This window comes from Artemia franciscana, chromosome 7, assembly GCF_032884065.1.
Source record: "Artemia franciscana chromosome 7, ASM3288406v1, whole genome shotgun sequence".
In the NCBI taxonomy this organism is placed as follows: Eukaryota; Metazoa; Arthropoda; class Branchiopoda; order Anostraca; family Artemiidae; genus Artemia; species Artemia franciscana.
Window position 1 is genome coordinate 38,843,973 of NC_088869.1, and position 25,963 is coordinate 38,869,935.

General features: G+C 35.0%; 3 protein-coding genes across 3 annotated transcripts in view; 1 reads left to right on the top strand and 2 right to left on the bottom strand.

Moving 5' to 3' along the window:
- Positions 1–9,640, top strand: part of LOC136029688 (SURP and G-patch domain-containing protein 1-like) — a 41,598-nt gene extending 31,958 nt beyond the window's left edge. Inside the window, exon 7 of the mRNA XM_065708192.1 lies at positions 9,072–9,640. Within this exon, the coding sequence (XP_065564264.1) occupies positions 9,072–9,098 (27 nt within the window). The 3' untranslated portion in view covers positions 9,099–9,640. The remainder of the gene's footprint in view (positions 1–9,071) is intronic.
- A 114-nt stretch (positions 9,641–9,754) lies between these two features.
- On the bottom strand, positions 9,755–21,405 carry LOC136029256 (U6 snRNA-associated Sm-like protein LSm2). The gene is made up of 4 exons (XM_065707490.1): positions 21,341–21,405; positions 19,572–19,639; positions 12,661–12,751; positions 9,755–9,923 (listed from the first exon to the last, which is right to left on the bottom strand). Exons 1-4 carry the CDS (start codon positions 21,341–21,343, stop codon positions 9,804–9,806), a joined length of 282 nt encoding a protein of 93 aa, XP_065563562.1. The 5' UTR covers positions 21,344–21,405; the 3' UTR covers positions 9,755–9,803.
- Positions 21,406–25,571: 4,166 nt separating this feature from the next.
- LOC136029689 (putative cysteine proteinase CG12163) overlaps positions 25,572–25,963 on the bottom strand; it is a 46,046-nt gene continuing 45,654 nt past the window's right edge. Inside the window, exon 12 of the mRNA XM_065708193.1 lies at positions 25,572–25,778. Within this exon, the coding sequence (XP_065564265.1) occupies positions 25,704–25,778 (75 nt within the window). The 3' untranslated portion in view covers positions 25,572–25,703. The remainder of the gene's footprint in view (positions 25,779–25,963) is intronic.

Below are 25,963 nucleotides of genomic sequence, written 5' to 3' on the forward strand. Positions count from 1 at the left end.
GGACGCTACTCCACTAAATTTCTTGCCTCGATTTATCGTTCAGTGTGCGTACCACACATAACCTACCTCGCCAGTGCATCACACGTGCTGTCAGTGAGAGACATTAAAAATGTCAAAAAGTGTTACTATAAATATACAAAACTTTTACTGTGCATACCCAAGCGTTATGGGCATTCCCGCCTTCAAAAATATGGTCTAACGAGCCCTCCAAACAATGGTCAAGCATTCGAAAGAATTCAGTGCTAAAAGTTAAAGCAGATAGGCGACATTTCTCAGCTGCATTCATTTGACTGTCGTATCTTTGCCTTTTTGGAACCTGTTTTCTTTTTCTTTTTGTAGAACTCCGCTATAATCTATTTTTGTATATTGTGGGTGATTAAATGTTATTTGTATGATTTACATATTTCTTTAGGCAGTTTTCTTGAAAGCAAACATCAATGAATCGATGTGATATTATTGACAGTATAATAAAGAATTTTGGATTAAATCTTAAGAGAATATACAGGGTGAGCCAAAAGTCACTGACCCTTTTTATTTTTCAATCTTTTTATTTCTTAATCTTTTTTATTTTCTTAATATTTTTATGTTTTCAGATTCTGGAAATTAATTATGGACAACATTCAGTACGATATACGTACGTGATAGAAAATCAATTTCCATCGCCTTGACTTTATGATACTAAAACTTCATGCCCTGCACATAAATGTTAAAAAAAAAGTTATTTAAAATTGAAATGGGTCAATGACTTTTAGCCCACCCTGTATAAGTAAAGCAAATGCTACTTTTTTAGACTATATTAAGCTAGTTTAACGATTCAAGTCCTTATAAGAAACTAGATATAAAAAATATGTTGCCTTTTTTTTTATTTTGTATAGTATCCATGTAACTGTAAGAATATGAATTGATTTCAAAACGACTCTGTTGATTTCTGTCTTTTGGTTCAGTTATGTAATCATTTTTTTTTTTTTTTTTTTTTTTTTTTTTTTTTTTTTTTTTTTTTTTTTTTTTTTTTTAATACTTTATCTACATTTTGATGCTCAATACGTTGCCGAGTTTGAGGTTCTGCTTGATACGATTGTGGATATATTTTTTTTACGCTCACTTCAATGAGCACGTTAATTTTGTCAAAAAAGAGTGATTTTCCCTTAAGTAACACGGTCTATCAGTAACACGGCCTTTTCTGGAAATACAGACTAAATCGCATTTTTATAAAGAAAGATCCAAACACAACTACTATCAAAAATAATACACAGCATAAGCGCTTATATGATTTGTTCGTTAAGTTTTCAAACAAGAATTGCCAGTAATTATATCAATATTGAAAACTATAGCTCGAGCATATCATTCCAACTTTTGTAATTTGATTATATCAAATTCCGCAATTAGCGCGTATCAGGCTGCGCCGTAATGAAAAATGCATATACATCGAGCTTGTGAAATACACAATGTGCGTTGAGGTTCTAAGTATCATAAGGTCAGATCATTTTCCAGTGGAGGTTAGACTAAGCCTTATAACGAGAGTAATGGGTAAAGCAAATATATTGAAGAAGAGTAATGATGACTTTGAAAAAAATGTTTATTAAAAGAAGCCTTTAAAGACTGAGTGGAGTGGCGAGGAGCTAAAGTTGTTGGGAAATGAATTTTTAAGGCCCGAGGCAATTGAAAGGCTTAAAATTATTTACAAATCATCAATGGATGTTGATACTACTCTGAGTGAATTGGGTTCAGTTATTTATAACTGTGCTCAAAATTCTGAAAGGTTAAATAAGAAAATAAATGTAAATTTCTTTGACAATGAGTGTAAAGTTATGAAAAATTATTTAGAAGATTTACTAGAGGCAGTTAAAAATTACTCTTCATCTGAGGAAAATCATGAATTATTGTTGATATTTAAAGAAAAAAGAAGAGAATATAAAAGGTTGATAAAAAGAAAAAAGTGGCAGAAGCTTAGAGAAGAACAGAAGGAGCTTGAGCAAGCTTTTAATCTAGGTAATACAAAAGATTTCTGGTCAAAAATGAAATCAAATGATAATAAAACAAAGGCCCTATCAGATATCCCAGCGGCCGATACTTGGTCAAGTTATTTAGAGAGTATCGAAGGGGAATGTATAGAATTAAGTAATGAAAATTGGAGCGATTTTGTTTTGTTCCCTATGAGAGAAAAGGATTATGATTTGGTAAGAGAAGTTTCGTCAGAAGAAATTAGGAAAGTTGTCAGGAATATGAAAGGAAGGTCTGGACCAGGAACAGATGGAATACCATAAAGAGGTCACTTAATGTGATATTACCTGTGTTAGTTTACATATTTAATAGAATTATTAGTGATGGAGTATGGCCTTCTACATGGAGGACATCGATAATGGTACCTATATTTAAAGGGGGAGTGCCAGGGATCATGAGAGTTATAGGCTGATAGCCTTAGCTCCTATACTTAGCAAAATCTTAGAGAAAATTTTAGATAGCCGGTTAAATGATTGGCTAGAGGGTATTGGAGTTATGAAAGAAGAACAGGGAGGTTTTATAAAAGGTTATAGTACTACGGATAGAATTTTTATTTTAAGTGGATTAATTGAAAAGTATGGATCAGGAAAGAATAAGTTATATGTTGCATTTTTGGACTTAAAAAAAGCGTTTGATAATGTCGATAGAGTCCTGCTTAAAAAGCCTACATGATATAGGGCTACCTTCTTGTTTCATCCGTTTGGTTGTAAATATGTATTTTGAAACTAGTGCAATAGTAAGAGTATGTGGGTTGGGTATCTCTAGGCCTTTTAAAGTTAAGAAAGGAGTAAAGCAGGGCAGCGCCTTGTCACCTCGACTTTTCGGTCTTTCTATTAATGCTATTGTTGAATTTTTAGCAAAAAACGGGCTCCAACAGTGAGAATAGGTAATATAAACTTCTCAGTGTTGGTGTATGTGGATGACATTGCTCTTGTGACCAGGGTTGCCAAAGGGACACTTTTAGTGCTTTTTTGACACTTTTTCACTCTGGGTGACACCGTGCCACTATTGGGTGAAAAAAGGCAACTTTTTGAAAAAAAGGACACTTTTTGGCATTTTTTCAAAATCAATACCATATGTATTTATTTTCACTTTTTTTTTCTTTTTTTTTTTAACTGCAACTGCTTTTAATTTGTGCTTTGTGCTTTTCAGGCTCGTTTTCGTCTTAGGGATTTTTTTTGTCGTATCCGCACTACTTTACTTTTCAAAAGCGCGAAAATTCAAACGTGGTGAAACATGTGACTTGCTCAAGAGAGGTTAGAAAAAAAAATTGGATAAGAAGAACTGAAGCAAGCATATAACTGCTGGTAAGTAAAAGCTTAAGGTGTTTTATGACTTGTAGTCTACAGGAGTATGCAAAGGTGCGACCTGGATAGTAGTTAGTAGTAAACTATCTGATCCTGATCTAATTTGCTGCTGCTTAATCATTTTTTGGACGAGGGTGAACCTCAGTTGATTTTCTGGATTAAGACATTAGGATTTTGGTAAATATGCTGTTTAGGTTCACATGCATTTGAGAGGGTGGACCCTGCCCCATATGGGTACAGTCTAACCCACTAGAAAATTCTCTGGTAACTGTCAAGATCATGTAATACTGTCATAGACTGAACATCACATCCAGTGTACTAAGTGCTAATTAGCGATATGTGCTTTTTTGCCTAAAGTGATGAAAGGATGCAAGAACGGCAGTGAAAAATGTTTTGTTTTACATGCTGTAACCTGGTGGACTGTTTAGAGAAGAAATAAAAGACTATTACTGGAACCAACCAAGCTGGACCTCTGTATAACGCTTCTGAATTGGAATCCGATTCATTTTGTATCTGCTCATTTTTCGTAAGCCTTCATAACATGAAATGCACCGTATGTGAAATCCAGCACAGGCTTTCCCTTGTAAAGGTCTCTTCATGCTTTCTAGGTTTTTCGGTTTGGTCCATCTTGAGCCGCGAGGATGGCAAAGGCCTAGCTTAAAATATTTCGGATTTGCTTAGACATTTGTTGTGCACCATTCTGCTTTTGGTGAAAAGGATTGTGATTAAATAAGCCTTTCCATTGTCTTTTACAGACGCCTTTGACCTCTTCTCAGAAGAAAGAGAGTAGGCAGAGAGAAACGGTCCTCGAAAAACCATAGCTATTTTTGACACCAAAAGGCCTTTTTCTTTGGTTTTCTGTGCTTTTTCTTTTTTTTTTTCAACAATTGATTAAGCACATGTAATATTTGTCTTGTCACTATTTGCAAAGAATTTGACATTTCTTTGTTTTTTGAAGAATATATTAGCTTTATACAGAACAAGTGATATTTGTCTTGCCATTATTTCTCTCCTTATCAAGTTTGATCTCTTAGTCAATTGATCTCATGAATACATTAATTATTGGGTGGAATAATAATGTGGTTGTGTATTCTTGCGAGAGCAGCGTTATCAAACGCATTGGCGAAAGCCAGGTGAAAAGGATGTGAAGCACGTTCCAAGCCAAGCGCGTTTCACATGCTTTTTGATATCAGTCTGCGGGAAATGGTCGACAAAAATTTTGCAGAAGATATGATATGCTACTGAAGGAAAAGAGGGAGCGAGGGCAATTAAGCAGTGTCGGCAGCGACAGACATCGTATCTGTGGTGTGTTGGCGCAAATCTTTTAAGCCCTGTCTTCATTATGGCTTTTTACGGCCGAGGCGGTTGGGGAGGCTCAAAGTGAAAACAGGTTTTCTCGCTGTACAGACTAGACATTTTGGCTGAAAACGTAAAAACTAAACAACGCATTTTTTCATTTATCTTAGTTGTACTGCTCCAACTTTTGTTTACGTTCCTGTAACACCGCAAACGCAGCACAAATGATTCAGAGTTCCTGAAATAAGACTGCACTTTCTAATTTTTGGTCAAAAACGACGAAAATGAAAACGGTCGTCCAAAAAGCGGCAACTAGTACAACCGAAGGTGCGAGAGAACCCGAGAAATAGTACTGAATTCTGTTTCTTCTTCGCGTATTAGGCGATTTGAGGTTTTGCATGGGATTTTACTTATTTGAAGAGCCGCTTTGCTTTTAATTGAAAAAGAAGAACGTAAATCTGGCCCAGGAGTAGTGGCGAGAAAGCCATTTAAAGCCTTTTTTGTCAACTTTTAAAGTATATTGGCTAATTTTCTAGGAGGACACTAAAAGTGTCCCTTTTTTGCTGAATTTGACACTTTAGTCTCAATTAGTTTTGGCAACCCTGCTTGTGGCGAATTCGGCAAATAATTTACAGAGGTTCCTGGATTTAACAGATGATTATCTAAAGATGAAGTGCCTGCAGGTAAATGTTCTGAAATCAAAAGTGATTACATTTAACAAGAGGAATGATAAATGTGAAAGTAAATTTTGGTTTAAGGGGGAGGAGATACAAGTTGTGGGTAAAATTAAGTATCTTGGATATATTTTTCAAATAATGGAAGATGGAATTATCATATAAAGGAAACGTTAAGCCGGGGAAGAGCAGCAATGTTTACAATTTTCCGGGATAATGTAATGGGAATGAAAAATTTGTCGTTGCATAAAAGGGTCTTTTTGTCGAGAATAGTTCCCATTCTACATTACGCAGCAGAGATTTGGGGGCATGAGAGAGCGGCTCAGATAGAGAGTATTCAATTAGGGTACTTTAAGAGATTGTTTGGGCTGCATAGAACTACTCATTCCCAGTTTTTAAATGGCGGTCTAGCTATATGGCCATCAATAAATTACAGGCTAGTCTCAATGATTAAATTCTGGTTGAAAGTTGTCCAGTTACCGAGTGACAGGTTGCTTAAGGAAGCTTATGAAGATTTACTCTCGCAGGGAAAAAAAGATCATGGCCACTAAAAATAAAAGACATTTTAGACAAAACAGGGTTTTCCTTTGTTTGGAATGAAGGTAGAGGACTAACAGATAATTGGGAGAATGAGATTAAGATAGTACTAGAGAATCAAATGATTCAAAAATGGACTGATGAGATAAAAAAAATCAGAAACATTAAAGTTTTATAAGGAGGTTAAGGGGGTTTGTGGGCAGGAGTTCTACTTTAAGCTGAATTTACCAGCTAGATATTTGACGTTGTGGATGCAGCTCAGGGCTAACTGCCTGCCAACTAGTGCAAGATTTATAAAATATTCTAAAGAAAGATGTTCCAATGAAGACAGATATACTTGCCCGCTTTGCAGAGTTAAAGAGGATTATTTAGTGCATTGCTTAAGCCGGTCCCAGGGGCTCTCTACGATAAGGGAAGGGATATTTGGAAATAATAATTTGATACATCAATTGATGTCTTTTATTTTTACTGCTGATGATGAACACTATATATGTGTTCGAAATATCCAGTTAAAAATTTTATATCTGTTCATTGTCCATTAAAAGGTTTCATCCTATATTGAACTGTTATACTTTCGTCATGGAAATGCAGTGTGGTCTTCGAAGTTATCTATGGTATGCTTTCGACACGTATGCAAAGGCTTCTTGTTTTCGCGATAAAATTTAAATCACGAGGAATTTGAGAAAATCCCCTTTTCTAATACGAATTAGTTTATGTTGATGAAACCAAAGTTAATTGTATTGCGAGAGCAACACTTTGGTTTTGTCCCGTTTTTTTTTTCTATGGCGCCGATTTCAGCTTATTCCTGGAAACTGGTAAGGGTCCAACCTGTGCGGGTTTTACGGAAAGTGTGGACCTCAGGCCGGATTGATGAATATGACATTACATTTTGGGAAGCTCCCCAGAACTCTTGCCTGGGGCCAAAAAGGATGGTTTTTGCTTGTCCACGAGCCAGAGCCTATGGTGTGCGAAGTGAAAGGGAGTTATATAGCCTATGGCAGAGAGGAGTATCTGATGTTCTGCAGCCAAGCTTTCGTTTCATCAAACCATGTTTCTGCTTTCGAGTGGAAAGCTCCGTTCTAGCAGGCAAGCAGGCAGTCACCACTTTCAAATTGAAGATGGACTAAAATCTATAAGTGTTAAATATATGCGGCAGTTACCCGGCCCCACAGCCAATATATCTTTGAGTGATAAATAGAAAAATTTACAGAAGCAAAAATGTGGCATTTTCCTACGGGTCTGAAAGTGCTGCCATCTATTGTTTCTACCCATTTCTGCTCGTGATTTCGGCTGAGTTTATCATTCGGGTTTGGGATTGCTGTAGAGAAATGGTATCAGATGTGCTCCTTTCTAAGTGGTGACGTTAGAAAGTTGGCCTACGGCAAAAAAAATCAACTTTTGAACTAAGACAGATATTTTTTGACGGCAATCGATAGCTCTTGATGAGCTGATCAAAGTATATTCCATCCATTTTTTGGTACAAAAAATCCTTCCTAAGGTATACCAGTTTGAAAGTTTCAAGGGGTTGACAACTTCAGTAGTAAGGTACACACTGAAGCGAAATCTAGGCCGATACAAATTGTGGGACATATAGAGGACTTGTAAGCAACAGTCGGCAGGTAGGTAATAATCGCTTCGGCAATAAGGGGTTAGCAACTTTTGTTAGTTGGTGTATCTATTATTTGTTTCCAGTGTATTTGATGGTAAAACCAATTTACTTCCAGTGGTAAGACATGTAGGGGACTTGTAAGTAATAATCTGCTGTTAGGCTACAATCATCTTCAGCGATGAGGGGTTTGCAACTATGCTAGTTGGTGTACCCATTTATTTGTTTCCGGTGAACTTGATGCCTATCACGGGAGAGGGACTTATAAGTAACAATAGGTTCGCTTTGGGCGAGAAACGGCTGTTAGCTCATAATCATCTTCGGCAATGATGGGTTTTCCACTTTTACTAGTTGGTGTACCTATTATTTGTTTCTGGTGTATTTGATGGTTAAACCAATTTGGTTCCAGTGGTAAGACATGTAGGGGACTTATCGGCTGTTGGGCTACAATCATCTTCAGCGATGAGGGGTTTGCAACTTTGCTAGTTGGTGTACCCATTTATTTGTTTCCGGTGAACATGATGTCTATCACGGGAGAGGGACTTGTAAGTAAGAATATGTTCACTTTGGGATAGAAATTTCTGAAAATTCGTGCACATTGTATTCGATCTCTTTAAATCTGACAGAATTGAGTGTTTACGCGACGGGTACAAACGATAACGTAAAACAATGAGGTAGTTTCGTAATAATTAGTGTCACCTATGGTATTTTAATCCTGAAAAGTTACGAATAGCTTTATAATACCAACTAGATTATATAAGATATTGTTCCAAGTTTTCATCCGTCACGATGTCTACGATTGAAAAGGATAAAGTTCAACTGGCTGCGAAGTCAATTTAGTCCCTTCTTTCGATATTATTTTGTAGTTGTTGTTTTTTCAACGCTGAGGAATAGCCTTTGGTCATGTGATAACTGATTGCGTTCTTGTTTAAACATACCATTTTAAAACTTCGATAGGCTGACAACTTCATCATTTAACCGATAGTGAAGAAACAAGCACAAACGAGAATGTAAAACAATGAGATAGTTTCGTAATAATTAATAGAATGTCATCTATGGTATTTTGATCCTGAAAAGTTAGGGATAGCTTTATAATACCAACTAGATTTTATAAGATATTGTTCCGAGTTTTCATCCGTCACGATGTCTACGATTGAAAAGGATAAAGTTCAACTGGCTGCAAAGTCAACTTAGTCCCTTCTTTCAATACTATTTCGTTGTTATTTTTTCAACGCTGAGGAATAGCCTTTGATCTTGTGATTACTGATCAATAGCGAAGAAACAAAACCAAAGTGTTGCTCTCACAACACTTCACGTTGCCCGGGCAACGTAGGTCTAGTTGTATATTGAGAATCAGCAGGAAAATTAGATCTTTTTAAGCAAATTAAACTAAAAAAAAAAAGAAAACTGTTTTCCTTTATGAAAAATAATAATCTTGGTCATTGTAAGACAATTTTTCTACCAAACCTGCAGTATTCGAACTTTTTTTTCTTTAATTATCTTCAAGCTATTGAAGATAGATGAGTCTAGACTTTTCATCCAAATTTACTGTAAATTCATATTGCATTCTTTTTTTATTTCTTTTTTATCTTTTGTGTGTGAATTTCTTTCAAAAGTTTTTTTATTTAACTGTTTTATTTTTTGTTTCAGAATAATCCCCGGCGCCCATACTACTGAAGATTTCTCTCTATTCGTGCGAATTTCTATATTTACATAGGAAGTCCAGTGCGTACATTTTATTCTGGATTGCCGAACTAAATTATTCTAACAAAAAGGATAGCCGATTCCAGTAACTTTCTGGCAAGATGAACAGTTCTATCGTCTAATTTTTCTGCTGGAATTTTTAATTTAACAATGTTATGTTATGGGAAAATCAAGTAGATTAATCATCTCGGCTATTACCACTTGGATCAGTAGACATACCATGGACGGTTGTCTTTGATAGGCAGTATTTAGGTTGCATGTGTTTTTATAGAAATGTTGTAAATTGGAATATCTTCATATTATACTTAATATCGATGGAACCATTTAAGTTACCCGACTTGTTTATTAAAGAATCATCTACTTAAACTAAGTTTGCTTAGCTTAAGAATGTAGGCTACGAGTCAGCGTCAGACAAACAATTTCGAATGACCGTATCCAATATTCTGCCTACCATAGAAGGCTCTATTACCTCTAAAATTAAATTCAGATTAAAGTAATCGGGGTTATACAAGCATCTAATTTTGAGCGGAATCATAGATGTTTTCTGGTCAACAAAATTCTGTGATATTGCACGTTTGAATTCTCTGGGATCCAAAGAGTAAATTTCACATCATTAATAACAAGAAAGACACCGTGTGAAAACTGATTTATAATAAAATAAAAATTACATAAATTCCATCATTTTTTGGATGATTCTTTTCTTGCTGCATCTTGTAGTAATTGTGTATCTACTTCATCAGCTGGTAATTGGACATATCTTACTACTGAACCTCGAATGAAGCAGTTCTTAACGGAAAGCTAAAAGAATAAAACGGTATTAATAGGTGTATAGGGGCGTTCATTGGAAGAATTAAAACTTCAGGAGCCCGTCCTCCAAATAACTCAACAACAATTTTATTGTGGAAGCATTGGATGGGAGACAAAAATGTCTCCTTGATTCTTTTTCTTGATTTTTCCAGAAACCACAGACTTTTTGTAGACAGTTCATGCATTAATACAAGGATAACAAAATTTTGATATTTTTTTCAACGTTAACACATAGCCAGGCTCGACTAGATTGTTCTTAAACTTTGTTTGAAAAAGGTGAGTTACATACAGCAGAAGTGTTGATATAGTGAATGAAAGCTAATATTTTTCTCCATTTATTGGTGTCCACTCAGTCAATAAAACTCTTTAGTTACTAGGCAAATCAAGAAAAAGACGCATGAAAAACAGAGTAAGTCGTGTTACCAAAACCAAATTTTCATCCCATACCTAAAACCAATAGTTATACTATCTAGATATCGCTGCTCCCTTGATTCCATCTAGCGTGAGCCCCCCCCCTCCTTTCAGGAATCAGAAGTACTCTTGAATGTATAGACAGGATTTTATTTTCTTCTATAAAATATAAAAGCGCGAAACGCGTAAAACTTGGAAAGTCGGCTTCTGTATATGCCTTACGTTTCCGTGTCAGTGGAAATTACTGATCCGGTTTGATTTTTGATTAGTCACAACAAGAGCAATTAAGCCGTTTGTGCCAGCCTTTTCAGCGTTTCTATAAGAGACAACTGCTACTGAGCTTCAGACGAATGCTTCAACCTACTTTTACTTAGAGAATTGCTAAAACTGTGTGCAGATAGTTAAATATTTTTGTTCAGACTAACGCAAACTTCTAGTTTGTGTTAATACATCTGATTAGAAATACCGGTTTCGAAATAAGTAATTTAGAAAGAAAAACTTTATTTTTTTGTAAGGGATAGCAATCTCGCGAAAATCCCGAGATTTTGGAAGAAATTTGAACTGTGTTTAGGACTTCGAACGAAGATTGAGGTTCACAGAGAATTGGCGTAATCTTTTTCACATTTTCCCAATTGAAAATAAGAGTAATTGCGTGCAGTGAAAAATTTAAGTCTGCCACTAGGTATACAGTTGCATTGTTTCAATATGTAAACAAGCCAATTCACAGTCAAAATGATTCTCGATTGCATACAAAATAGTGAAGAATGCACTTCAAATGTATAACTTTTATTGATAAGCTTAAAGATTTTATTTAGATTAAAGGGGCAAGGTAGAGTAAAAAATTGTCAGAAGCTGAAAATACATCAATGAAGCAACACACTTTTTTACTTATAATAATGATTTCAATAGTCAACGAAAGACTTTGACAGAGCTATTGCTTTAAGTCTATTCGCTTAATATGGTGCAGCCTATTGCAAAAAATCTAACCTTTTCCATTGACCATGAAGTACGTAAAATGCGGTTAAAATGATCAGACTGGTACACAATGCTGTGTTAGAACATGAGTGGTCATTTCTTATCCTAAATTAAGGCAATTTGAGCCTCATGTTACATTCATTACCATGGCTACCTTGTGTTGGACTACTGAACTATGGATTTGAAACAAGTTATATCATTTTTCTTCAAAAAATGGATGATTTTATCGTGTATAGAAGGATGCACTATAAATAGTATTAATTTATAGATAGCCACTGACTTATCACAAGCGGTAGAACGGGTTTTCACAAAGACTACAAGTCTTACCGCAGCTACACAAGACGGCATTATAGATATAGAAACTTATAAATATTTCGAGAAAATTTTTCAAAAAATAATTTTGGGGGGGAATGCGAATTTCCGATTAGGCAATGTTTGAGTCACGCAGACTTTAAGCAAAAGTTACATTGCTAGATTAAAAGAATTGCCTATGGACGCTATGTAAAGGGAGTTTTTTTAGGGGTAGACTTTGAGTTCAAAACCCACTTTACAGATACTCTTCATCTTTGAGTTGATCCCTGTGATAGATGCTTATTTGCCGGTGTAACTTAAAACCAGCATATTAGCCACTGAAGTAGGGCGTTCAAAGGAAGCTGGTATTGGCATAACCTTGTCAAACTTACTAACGGTCCTAGTGAAAAGATTCATGAATGATTCTGCTAAAAAGCCTTGAGATCTTTTCTAACTTCCTGAGTTTCTGAGAGAGATGTCAATACTGTATCCAGAAGTTCCAAAAACGTGTGTAAATCTGTATAGCTCTATCAGTTCTTGCTGTGAATGGGATGTACTTATCTACACTGAGCCTAGTTAAAACCTAGATCAGTTTAACTATGGACGATGAAATATTGAGCTATGTGATGTTGATGTTTACTGAAAGAATTTCTGGGAATTTGTTAAAGCTTGTATGGGTGACACTTTAGGGAAAATGAAATCTAGTCGATTCCCAGTATTACATTAAAACATATGTTGTTTTAATGTCATTCGTATCTGTATTCGCCATAAATGTTTTAATAGTTTGTTGTAGAACAGGCGTGTTCGTAATTAGATATTGCTCTTAATCAACCTTTATGGTCCCTTAGAGGGTCACAAAGGTTGCTTAGCCCTTTCTCCTCTTAGTTCAGAAGGACACAAATTGGGGATACATCTACAGCAAAGTAAAATTAACAACAAACTTCCGATAAAAGTTTATCTTTACAAGACAGAGACAATTTGTATTTTCAAAGAAATTAATTGCCCAAAATGAGATAAAGAGCAATATTAATAAAATAATATATTAACTTACCATATGTGGATGTTTATCTGGATCAGTAACTGCAATATCAGTTAGCTTCAGATTTAAATATTGGTCTACAGAGTGGAGCGTTCCACATATGCTAGAAAAAATATTTTCATAATGACATATCAGTACTAGGATACTTAAAATAACTAATTACAAACCAACAGCCCTGACGACCAACATCATATTCAAGGTAAGATTTATTTCTAAAAACTGGAACTGTGTTCTCTACATGATAAAATTGATTACGACTATTCAACTGAGGCACAAAGTAGTCATGAGACCAGGAGAGCAAATCCATGAAACTTTAGGGGGGAGTAAGAATTTTTTTATTAAGACAAAAATGTACTTTTCAAAATGTAGGGGTGGCGCCAATTTTGCTGGTTTTTTTTTCGATTTTCTTTCAATGAAATTACCAAGAAGTTATTTTAAAAATCTAGAGCATTCCACGTAGAGCGCCTCAGAACGGGACAGGAATCGGACAGGGAGAATCGAGGTTTTTATGGATGACATAATAGATTTTTCAACTGTAAGTAAGGAGCAACACTGAAACTCGAAAGAACATAAATTACTCTGTATATAAGGGGTGGGGGGTTTCCCTTCCTAAACTCTCGCTCTGTACACTAAAGTTCTTTAAAAACACTCCTCATCTAAAATCAACGGCCCTTGTGTTTGAGTAGTCTTTTCTAAAGAATAAGGACGAAATGTCAAACTTTAGCGCAGAGAGCAAGGGATGAGGTTGAGGAAGAAAAAATCTTGCAGTTGAAAAAAAATATTTTATTTAATTTTCGACTGTTTTTAAAGCATACCACGAAACCCCCCTCCCCCGTATAACATTTTTCCTAGAAAATTCCTCCCCACGCGACGATCTCGTGGAAAATCCCTCCCCGCGGAAAATTGCCCCGAAAAATGTTCGTATATTTCCCAATAAATACTATATCTGAACAATATGGGCAAATGTCGTAACTTACAGACCTTTCACAGTGAATATGGAGTGTTATTTCATCACCAAAACCATATTTATTGGACCTTTCAACTATGCAGAGTCAAATGGTCATTCTTAACATTTTGATCGGATGTCTTTTGGGAAAAAATGAATATGGGAGATGAGTTTGATGTCCTCCAATCTATTTGGTCATTTGAAAAGGACACTAGAACTTCTGATTGCTGTTCGAAAGGTCTCCCAATTTACTAGGACTGTTGGTTTGATATGATCACTCCTTGGGAAAACAAATGAACATGCATTCGTGATCTTTCTTCTGCCAAAATATCCACCTTTTTATAGACAGGAGCTTGAAGTCTGTACAGTAGGGTTCTCTGATATTCTGAATCTTATGGTATGATTTTCACTGAGATTGCTTGAATCTTGGGGGATGTTCTCCTCTCCCCCTTTTTTTCGAAAATTTGCCTTTGAAGATTAACCTTAAAAATAATGAATTTTACATATTTGGAATCAGCATAAAAACCCAATTCCTTTTATGTATCTATTGCTATCCGAACTCCATTTTTTTAAAGTTTCATTTACCAGTGGACCAAGTTGCTCCTTACTTACAGTTCGTTTCCAGGAGCTGTTTAATAAAACTATTACTTGGACTCCCTTGGCTATAATAAAATTTTTATACAGCAGTACTACTTATTTAGCCGCCTTTTAACAAAACATGTTAATTGAATAATAAGGAAATGGTTACAGTCATTTGTTAATACTTGAGAATGACGTAATCTTCTTCACCTTTCTTTTACAGTCCTTTCATTACAGTCCTACTAAGCAGGATTGAAAAAAAACTCAAACACTCTCCCGTAACTTTATCTGTTTATGTCAAAGGCCAATTGGCTATTGGATATTCTGAAGGAGAGATAGGTTTTGCCTCGTGACGAAATGTTAGAAACATGGATCGTTAGCATTAATCGTCAGTACAAAACGCAATGGCAAATTGATGATTTTTGCAATGATTCAAGACAGATTCAATTGAAAAACAAGTTTTCCAACCTGTTTTTCAATCAAATCATCAATCACAATTTGAAATAAAAACGGGAAACTTAAAATCCTAATTATTTTTATCATTAATCATCAAAATCCAAAAGAATGAAAACGAAAAACAGTCAAGAGAGCATATGTTACATCTGCAAATTTTTACTAAATCCCGTTTTGTCATGGTTGCATACAGGCACTTACTTAGGGGCTCTTTTGAGCCGAGGCCCTCACAGAAGGTTCGGATTCACCCCCGTTTTCCCCATAGTTTCTATTTATTTCATCTATTTTCTTAGGTTTTAACGGATCTAGTTCCTGATTCAGCTTCATTGTTCCATCCACCAACAGTAATTACTAGTGTGCTTCATGGTTGCAGCAGTAGCTGCAATCTGGTGAAAGACAAACTAGTAAAGACGCCCATAGTAACAAAACATAAAAAATGCGTTAAAAAAACTGGCAATTAAGAAAAGACTGTCATTTCTAGCTAATACAGAAATGGTAACTATTATTTAAATTAGTTTTAGCAATAAAACGTTATTTTGACAACAAACTTAAGGGAATTTTGAAAAATAGCCTGAAACCTCCCTAAAATGGGGTCAGATCGAAACAATAATTTCACCAGGAAACTTATAGTCCCCTGCTTGAACAACAAGGAAAATCGCTTTTATATATGGGTAGCACTGATGCTACCCTGTTTTTCTGGATTTTTTGTGGCACTTGGTATTTACCAGGTGTCATATAACGATCGCAATTTCTGTCCGTCTGTCTGTCTGTCGGTCCCGGTTTTGCTAGTTCAGGCACTTCCAGATAAGCTAGGACGATGAAAGTTGGCAGGCGTATCAGGGACCAGACCAGATTAAATCAGAAATAGTCTCTTCCCCGATTCGACCCTTCAGGGGGGGAGCAAGCGAACGAGATAGTTGAGAAGAGTTAGTGGAAAGACGGTTAATTCGGAAAAATTAGAAAAAATGAGGTATTTTTAACTTACGAAAGGGTTATCAGATCTTAATAATATTTGATATTTAGAAGGACCTGGTGTCTCAGAGCTCCTATTTTAAATTCCGACCGGATCCGGTGACATTGAGGGAAGTTGGAGGGGGAAACCGGAAATCTTGGAAAACGCTTAGATTGGAGAGATCGGGATGAAACTTCGTGGGACAAACGTTACAATACCAAACAAGAAGAGACTACAGGAACACTGTATTTGCAAGTTTATCTTTGTAATAATTGCCAATAAACAAAGAACAGCAAAATCAGTAACTCTAGTACCGAGTCTAGTTTTAGGTTCCAACCTCGTCACAAATGCCATATGAGCTCTTGGCTCTTCCAACCTTGTCACAAGTCCCATATGAGCTCTTGGCTCTTTTTTTTCATCTGCTGCTAGTAGCGCTATGAAACATCATAGAGAGCTGTTTAAGGGCTCATTTTGAAGGCAAATTACTATATCTAGTTCCCTTTGTAATTAAAAAAATACAATATTTAAAATAAATCAATTTTTGACAAAAAGCTGCATCTTCATATACAAGATGATGAATGACGTCATAATCAGAGGTTACAACCATAAATGATGGTACAGCAAACTATAGCCTATGATGACGCCAGTTGCAACTAGGGTTCGTTCTTTGATCATATCCAGCTAAGAACTTGTGTTTGGTATGTAGTTTATCTCTCAAAAGAAGTCTCACTATTAGGACTAGGCATTAGGGAGAGGCTACCATTTTTGGTTAGATAGGTGTACACTCTTGTAACTCTGAGAATCAATCTAGGATTTTTTTTTCCAGACAACATTAGTAGCGGGTAGATTTGAGTGAATTTTAAAGGAACGAATCTAATAGTTATACCAAGAAAATCAATCAAACAAAATAATGAAGTTAATTCTACGAATAGGAAAAAGAACTTTGTTAGCCGAGGATTATATGCCGGTAATTACAGGATACTGATTGATTGTTGATTAAAATTATCACTGTTTCTTTTTTTAAATTTCAAACAAACAAAAATCTGTTGCCTACGTTAGCGCCACCTGGCTTATTTGTAAAATGATTGTTACAATTTTCTATACAATTATATCTTGGATAGAAAGTAAAGAAATACAAGGGCTGACACAGAGAGACTGTGGACAGGGACAAAATAATGAGGAAATCTGAAAGAATATTTACCTTTTATCTTTCAATTAATTGAGACTATTTGATTTTAATACCCCCCTCTCTCTCTCACTAGATGGCAACCACAAAAACCGTTCATTGAAAATAAAATATAAAATTATTAGTATAATACATCACAGAAATTTGCACTTGTCTGTCACAGCAAAAAATAGTCTACTTACTGAACTAAATCTTGCTTTGTTGAGAAAAACTTTAAACGGTAATTTTATTATAACCTCAGATGCACTATGTGCTAATTAAGTCAGCATTATTTGAAATAAGCCAAGTTTGTTATGTTAGTAAAAATTTTAAAGTTTGCCAATTTAAGAGCTTCTGAGTTAATTTTGATCATATTCTAGTGAATTTTAGAGTTTAGTGGGCTTTTAAGTAGTCTATACCTAAAATCAAACCACAAAAAGAATACTGAAACCAATTGAATAGAAGTGCACATACAAAGGGGCTGTAGATGGAAGGGGTCCATATGTCTGTGACTACTAAAACATGAAAATTTTATAATTTTAATGATTATTATGTTTTTAATTAACTAAGCCTGTTTCTCTTTCCCTTTCTTAAGCCTTCTCTTCAAAAACAATGTAATTTTAACAAAGAAGTAATTTTAGGATCAAGAAACATACAAAAATTAAAGTTGTAGTCACTTTTTTATTTTTTTATTAAGAATCACTAAATAAAGCAACCTAGGTGTAGAAATTGTCATTTCTATTTCCTTTTTTTTTCTCATTCTAATTGATTGAAAAATATAGGGAAATACTTGGCAAAAAAATCAAGTTGGTTTATAAAAGAAACAAACCCAACTTGACAACCTGGATACACACAGTGTCCTGTCATCTAGCTAAAAATCTCCCTCTACATTCCTTGAAAGTTGAAACTTAGTATCCCTAGCTGTCCCAGAGATGTTGCACATATGCCCTTTTAACAACACATAAACACATGGTGTACTTTGATTTATTTCAACATGCACAGAAAGCTTCATTTTAATACCCTTTGCCATTCTTGAAATATAAGAGGTATGCTAAGTATGCATAGTGTCTTTTGATTCAGATTAATCCCTGCCTTTATATGGTTGGAAAATTTCAAATAGACACTCTTCGCCATTATGACTCATTGAAGCTAACCTTAGACCTTAGATCCTCCTGAGCTATCAGTGGCACATAGGGTGTCAACAAAGCCTGTCCATTCATCATGAAGCTGTGCAGCTGCAGTGATACCTTCCTATTGTGGAGTGAGCGAAATGTTGGCCTCTTTCAGGTCCTGATCATACTGCCTCTGCAGTGTGTGTCTTGGTTGGCCTCGTCTCTGTCTTCCTTCAGTCTGCCACTGATACACTCTTGAGGGCAGTCTGTCTTTGGGCATGCGTAAAACATGACCCAAATATGTCCATCTTTGTTTCTAACTATTGAAGCTAAATTCCTAGTAAATTGTTTTTTATTGGATTTGGAACAATGCCAACAAATCATGGCTGTAACACTACTACTTAAAAAGGAAAAACAAAAGACTCTAGATATGGCGTTTTCTGCATTTAGTTTGTCATATTTAATGACTTCTAACATTTTAAGGAAGTGATAATTATTACTACCAAGCAACAGAAACTTTAATCATCTTGTTCCTTAGGAGAGTCCTGTAGCCATTGTGCTGTAGTAACTGCTAGTAAAGGATTTAATAATGTGTATGAAAATGTTATATTCAATTTAAAAGGGTCCAGATATGGTAATTTCCTTCCAATATGTTTAAATAGTTAACCTCAGCTCTCACATTGTGGAATTTGGCTCAAGGACAAGCAACTGTCATCATATTTGGCCCCATGCAAGAATTATCCAGCATGAATTTGATTAAAAATTCCAGTATGTTTTGATTAAAAATTCAGACCATGAAGACCTTCCAACAAAAATTATAGAACCAAGGGAGCCCAAATTGGAAACAAATCTGGTTGCATTGATTCTTAACACTCTGATTTCCTTGTCTGCTGTTCAGGAATGAATATCAATTTACATTAAAATCTCACTCTGCATTCACTAGAACTTTAGCAATCATGGTTTGTATGGTGGTTTAGATTTTAGAATACATTTTTTTTTTTAGGTTATAACAAATAAAAACAAATCCCTCAAAATAAAACTTGTTTTCAGTATTGCAAATGTCATTCTGGTCTTTAGCAGGATTTGGAGACATTAGTCATACTCTTGTTTGAGGTAGTTTCTGTTTCCTTAAAGTTTGATCTGATTATTTATACATTGTTATTTTCATCAGCCAGGAACATGCAGATGATTGAAGAGGATATATTACAGGTACCATGCAATGAAAGGGTCAAGAAAAAGAACAAATCAACCAATTTTTTTTAGGGAGTTACTTAAACGACAAATTATATTTGGCACACATCTTTAGACTAAATACACTTTGATCTGACTATTTGATAGTTGAGCACAACCTTTGTTCCTGGTTTTGGTTCATCTTTACTAGACTCTAGATTTTAAAAAAAACTAATGGCTTTTCTTGTTTTTAATCATGTTTGTAGTGATAGCTGCAATCTAGTAAAGAGCAAACCACAACCCATATTAACAAAAAATCAAAAAACTTTTAAAAAAAATTGGCTACTGAGAGGAGTTACTGCATGAGATACTTTTAATAGGTGGTGTTACTTATAGGGAATCAGAGACTAAGACCTTATATAGACATGAGAAAGTCAGTTGCTGAAGGGTTTAATCAAATGTTTCCACAATCTATATTTAAAGCAGATTTTTTCAATAGCATAATGACAAATGGAGAACCTTTTAAAAACATGTTTGCAAACTTACCAAAGATCATTTTTCAGCTCAATGACTACATCTTTTCCAACCAGAGATTTAAAAAATGAAAAAAATAACTGAAACAGAAAAACATTATTTAAAAGTAAAAAACTAAACTTATAACACTGAACTAGTGATGGTTGGTCTTGTCAACAGGAAATCAATAGCATAGTTACAGTATTTAGTATTATTTTGTCAAAATCTCATTCAAACATTCAAGTTAGACATGATGGCTATTTCTTTTCCTCTATACACCTGCTTTTGATTCCATCCACAGGGACAACCTTGAGAGATTAAAGCTTCCTCTGAGTTCAACTGTGTAAAAACTGGGAGTTATTCACTAGAATTAGCTGACCACTAAAAAATGTATTATGCAGACAATGAGGAAACCCTCTTCAAATGACAAGACCATGAAATAACACCAATGGTTTTTTAGGTTGCCTTGTTTTCAGATTTTTACCTATCCTAACAGGCATATACACAGAAATTTGGAAATATGATCTGCATCTGAAGACAATAGATCCAAAAGCCTTGTTTTTGGATAATCAGCTCCTTTTATAGCCTAGCAATATACATTATTACTTGAAATCTCCATATAATCCAAAAAAAAATAAGAAGCCTATACCTACACAAATTGGTTTCCATCATGTTATTCAGATAAGGATGTAAAAAAGAATATTAAACAAGAAGAAATCTAATCATTTCTCTAGCCATCTTAAAGTTTGTTTTTATTGCTCTAAATAAGACGCACGGTAGAAGTAGTGGCCCTTGGGTCCCCACTTAAAGCCTTATTCCTAAATCTTTCTTCATATTTTCAGCAGAGCTCTAGGCAATTGAGATGGCTTTAGGAGTATCAATTAATTCCATTGTGATGCTAAACAATGCACTGGTTTTGACTGATTCTCAGTTAGTATTATTTCTGCTGGGTTCAGTCCATTTTTACCCCATGATTCATATGTAAAATCAGCCTGTAAACTTATCTGCAAGTTAAGGAGCAAGGAAATGAGCTCAAAGTCCATAATATGCCTTGTTACAAGAGGGCCTAATGAAATGATACTGTCAATCTGCTAGCAAATTATGCAGCAGATACTTCACAGTCTGCTCCTTTAAAATGGGATGTTAGGGATACTTTAAGATTCAGAGAGAAGGCCCATTATTCTCAACAGTTATTAGTATATAGCTTATTATGAGGTAAGAATTGTTTCTTAAAATGTTTCCTTTTCAATAGCCCCAATTCTAGGGTACTATTTTTTTCTTTACTACATAAATCCAGTCATACCTTCTAGCTTGTATATAAAACCAGTTGTCTTCCCAGTTTGCAATTTATCTTACTGTTTGATTGAGTGTATAATTTCCCAAATATTATCTGAAATTTTTTAAAATATGTATAATAATAGAAGGAAACATGATAATCTGATTAGTAAAAATTTTATAAAGCAAGCATTTCATTGTTTTCTTTTAGTTTACAAATAGCCTATTCCTAGGAATTCAAGGGTTCATCAAGGGAGAGGGGTGTATTTGTAAATGAATTGATTAGTATATTTAGGAACAACATATAAAAATCAATTGAGTAGTATGTTCACCTTGTCCCTGTGTTAATTAAGGAATTTTGTGTGGGCTATGTTGACTGCAAATTCTTAAGATCTTTAATCTAGCGGACCTATTCCAAATCTTTATCAAATTTTAGTTTAGAATGGTCGTATTTTAAATGCCTTGAGGTATTTCTAATCAGACACAGGCTAAAATAGTGGCTAGAAATAAACAAGACTATATTTAACCATTTTGAAAATCAAGCAGCGTGTTTTGAACTTGAATTTTTACACTGCAATTATTTGCACAGCGTTTTCTCATTGTGCTGTTGCTCATTCGATGTTTTCTAATGGACGTTAAAAACTCTTATCCTCTGATAGACTGTTATGTTACAAGCAACCCACGGCAATATTACAAGGCTGAAATATCAGATTGGATAGTCGAAATAGGTGATCTGAGGTTTATCAGATTTAAATGAGGGTTTTTTCTGGTAACATTTTGCTTGTGTGACCCTAAGATAGAAGCAAGAAAAAGGCTGATAGTATGTTGACTAGGCTAATCCCCAACAGGCAAAAATAATGTTGACAACATATATGGCTAAAAATAATCCATGGAGATGCTCATTTCCACAGAGGTGTAGGTAGGTTTATCAGCACTTTAAGGAAATGTTGATCTTGCCCCCCCCCCTAAGAACGTAATTGGTTATAGCATACCTCAGTGGTGCGGTATATATATATTATCAAAATGGTGCCCCATCAGATACTGTACCTGGCGTCAGGTGCATCCCCTTACTTCTCACTAGCTACACAACTACATTTTTATAAGAAAATACCTTTTTTAATCCACCTGCATTACATTACTTTCTACCGACAACACTGTTGAAAGTGTACTTTCAGTGATTTTCACAGTGAATTTAAAAACACGTCAAGGTCCTTATTCATTATCAAAGCCTTTTTGTGTGGTAACTCGATAATTTTTTTTCTGGCTGTAACCATTTTTTGTCAAATCCATGAATTCTAACTGTTTTCAGAGTTACAAATTGGAAAAGAGAGCCCATGCAGGGGTGAAGTTAGGGTTTTTAGTTTGAAGGGGTGATATATGGAATGTGCCAACGAAATCGTCCAGTGTGCCGACAAAAGTGGTCACATGAGCTAAATTAAGACGCCTTGGAGCTTTAGGGGAAGTTCTCCCTTTAGCTGTGCCCAAGTTCGTGATGTTGAGCAAACTGATTTTTAGCTTCAATTAGAATACCAAAATTTATATTCCAGTCTAAGAATTTTAATTTCCTCTTTAATAAAAGAAAGAACAAATTAACATAATGTTTAGTTTACGGTAGTTATGTTTTCATTACCGCAATGCATATCACAGTCATCGCCTGCAAGTGACAAGTGCATTTTGGGAAAAACCTAGCTACAGCTTCCTCTATTCTTTTTACCAAACCAAATACAATATATTTACATGTGACAAATGTTGGTATCATCGTAATTATCCATAGGGTTTCGAATGACACGTGGCCGGATAAGTTTTTATTGTTATGTTTTAGGGGTTGAGCCGGGATAAGTTGAAATTGAATCGGACAAGTAAAAGAACACGGGATTAAAGTCTCTAGCAACTTTTTTTACCCAGCGGTTACAGTTTTCAGTTGCGTCAATGGTGCAGCACAAAGTTCTGAAGATATAGTTAGAAATATTCCCAGAAGAAACAACCCTATTTAAGTTTAAATGAAAGAAGTACTTATACACGGTGCATGAAATTCTACAAAAATCTTCAATTTTTTTTCTTTAACCTTTCAATTTAAGCATTTCTGAAGAAAAGCCTTTCCTGTGTATGATTGATATTCATACCCAGAAGAATTCAAAAATTAGCTTTCGCCTTCTCCTCGAAAGTCGAAACCCAAGTTGTATATTAGTAGGATATTGAGCTTTTTGAGATTATTGAGATTTATGAGATTACTGAGATTAGTAGGATATTGAGTAGGAATTCGAGAACCCTTCGGTACGAGCACACATTCTCCTTCGCCGTAGCATATATTTGGACAACACCTCTTTGGACTCGTGTGATTACTCAGGGATAATTTGGGCAACAGCCCTGCTACGATTAGATCGTAGTCTTTAATCTAAACGTGATTAGTACATAGTAATGATCTCTTATCATGTGTTTGGATCTTATGACTATCAAACTGTACAGTTTTAGCCGCTATTCGAATACCTTATGGCTCTTTAACCATAAACCCTTCTCTAAACATACAAGTTGTGTATGTAAGGACCGTGATACGGTAAAATAGTTCAGAATACTGGACTTTCGGACTAGCTGTTAGCACTGACGATTCTAAATCCACAGATGCTAATTGAGTCTTCAACAAAGGCACTGTCATCATTGATGAAGTAGAAATTTATTTAGGGTTTCCGCTTAATCTTATAGATTTATCTGATTCCTAAGAAAAGGAATAGCTGACGGTTTGAAAAAAGAGTAAGGTTACAATTTCTAAAACTACTAGTGCCTTTAGCGTCAGAACAGTTTCATTTTTATATAAGAAACTTTAAGATTGTGGTGCCGCGAATAGAAGCTTACCTGTGTGGAAAGGTTCCAAGATTTTGGTGTAGAGACTCTTCACCTATCCTTTAATTCCCAGAACGACCCATTTTGTGTTTAAATGGGTTATTGCATGAGATGAGAATAGGTTAATGCGCTGTTAGAGAACTTCAGCATATCCAACAGTAAAAAAAATAAAATAAAAAATTTATTTAAGAAAGAACCTAAGGATTATGATAACAAACACCTGGACCACTATAAACTACTATTTCTGCTAAATCTCATATCAGTTTCGGTTGGTCCAAAACAGGAAAAACTGATGTCAACAGTTGTGCTTGTACCCTATATGATATGTAGTAATAATAATGTCATGGCAAAGCTAATGCAGGTATCAGACCTTTTTTCTTTTACAAAAAATAGATAAAAAGTAAGAAACGTTGACCCAAAAATATCTTAGTAGCCTTTTCTCAAGGGTCACCGAACACTATGTTCTAAGTACCAAACAAAACTGCGTCGTTAAGCTACATACAATCATTTTCACCTTTTGTTTTCCATTCGAGTCCTTCCCATAAAACAAAACTCGAAACTCTTAATTTCACTTCCATGTAAAATTCAGGAAAACTAAGAAATGCCCATTGGTTTTTAGCAGCGCGGTATACACGTAGTAACTGGTCACTAATCTTTGTGAAATAAAGAGTGTTGGAGAGGGTTTTCACAGCGTTTCAGAGACTCAGCACTTAGAACAGTGTATCTTTGTCAGGAGCTTGAATCGGTTCAGAAGCGAGCGGTATCGATCATCTTGGGCCGCCGTGACATCCCCTACGAAAAGGCTCTGGAAGTGCTAGGACTGCCGTCACTCGAAAACCGGTACGAAACTCTGATAATGAGTTTCGGAAAGTACTTGCTTTCTAAATCCCAGCACCGTGACATTCTACCTGATCAACCTCTACCATCAAGAACGAGAAAGCAAGATAAGTTAGTTCCCGTTAAAGCAAGAACAAACAGATATGGTAATTCTTTCATCCCGGTTTTCGTCAAAATGTATAATAAGAGTTAATATTTATAGTTTGATTTATATTTACAAGTGTAGTTTGATTTTGTATATGTTGTAAAGAAACACAAATCAGCGATAGCTGTCAAGTTTTTGCTATTAAACCTGTCTACTACTACTACTACTACTACATTTAGCTGCTGAATAGGGAAATTCGACACTTGTAAATATAAAAGCCAGAGTGGTAGGGCGACACATTGCTTGAGAAAGATTTCTCAGGTGGAATTATACTTAGTGTGTCTAAAGAAATGTTTATCTAATCAACAGATAAAGGGCCACTTTTTAGTTAGGCTATTGTTACGCAATATACGTTAGATATTGTTGCCCTTAGACTTTGTGAATTTAACAGGAAGATGGCTCAATAAGCTTTCCTATCTGTTTGATAAGTGATCAGACTGGGTCTTACTCCCCTCAACCGGGAGCTTAGATCTGCAGGTAAAAAAAAAACAAAAAACAAATCATTAGCGTCATTAATACAGCGTCACACAATTTCATATATAGATTGGTACTGATCCCATTGTCCAGACCAAGGTTCCTTTACAATAAATTTACCAGTTTTTCAAGCTTAGTTTATTAGTTGGACAATTTTTTAGTTAAAATTATGAAAAAATAAGAAAAAAGGAAAACAAATACTAGAGCATAAAGACACACCGTATGCCCATAATTAAACTAGGCAAAATAAAAAAAAAATCAAATATTTACGGTTTGATCACCACATTTCTATTTTCTGAATTTTCTATGTTATGAACATTTTTGCGTCTACTGAGGAATTTCTGTTACATCAAACATTTTTTTTGTTCTTTGTTCCAAATAATTGCAAAAGATCAAAATCTACGTTAGTTAGCCATAAAAAGGTATTCCGACAGTTGGAATAAAAGATAAAATACAATTGTAAATGCTTTGTAAATCATATAATTGACTATTAACGGAACTAATAAAAACACAGCAAAAGTAATTAAGAATCCATTCATATAAGTAAAGCTTTACATATATAATAAAAATGAAAAGAAGAGATTAACGTCATTGCTTCACTCCACAACAGCACTGGTGACCATTGTATTTATACCGCAAGTACCATCACCCCGATAAACACGGTAATATCCCTGAAAAGAAAAAAATACTTGTAGATGCTTGTGCTAAATTCATCTTTATATGTAGACCCCTGGCAGGAAAATAATAGTATTAATTTATAACCCACCAACATAAGAAAGATAAACAGCAGAGTATTTAGAAAGAAAAACCACAAACAGATAGAAAAAACTTATAATACAAATGGATCAAACTATAA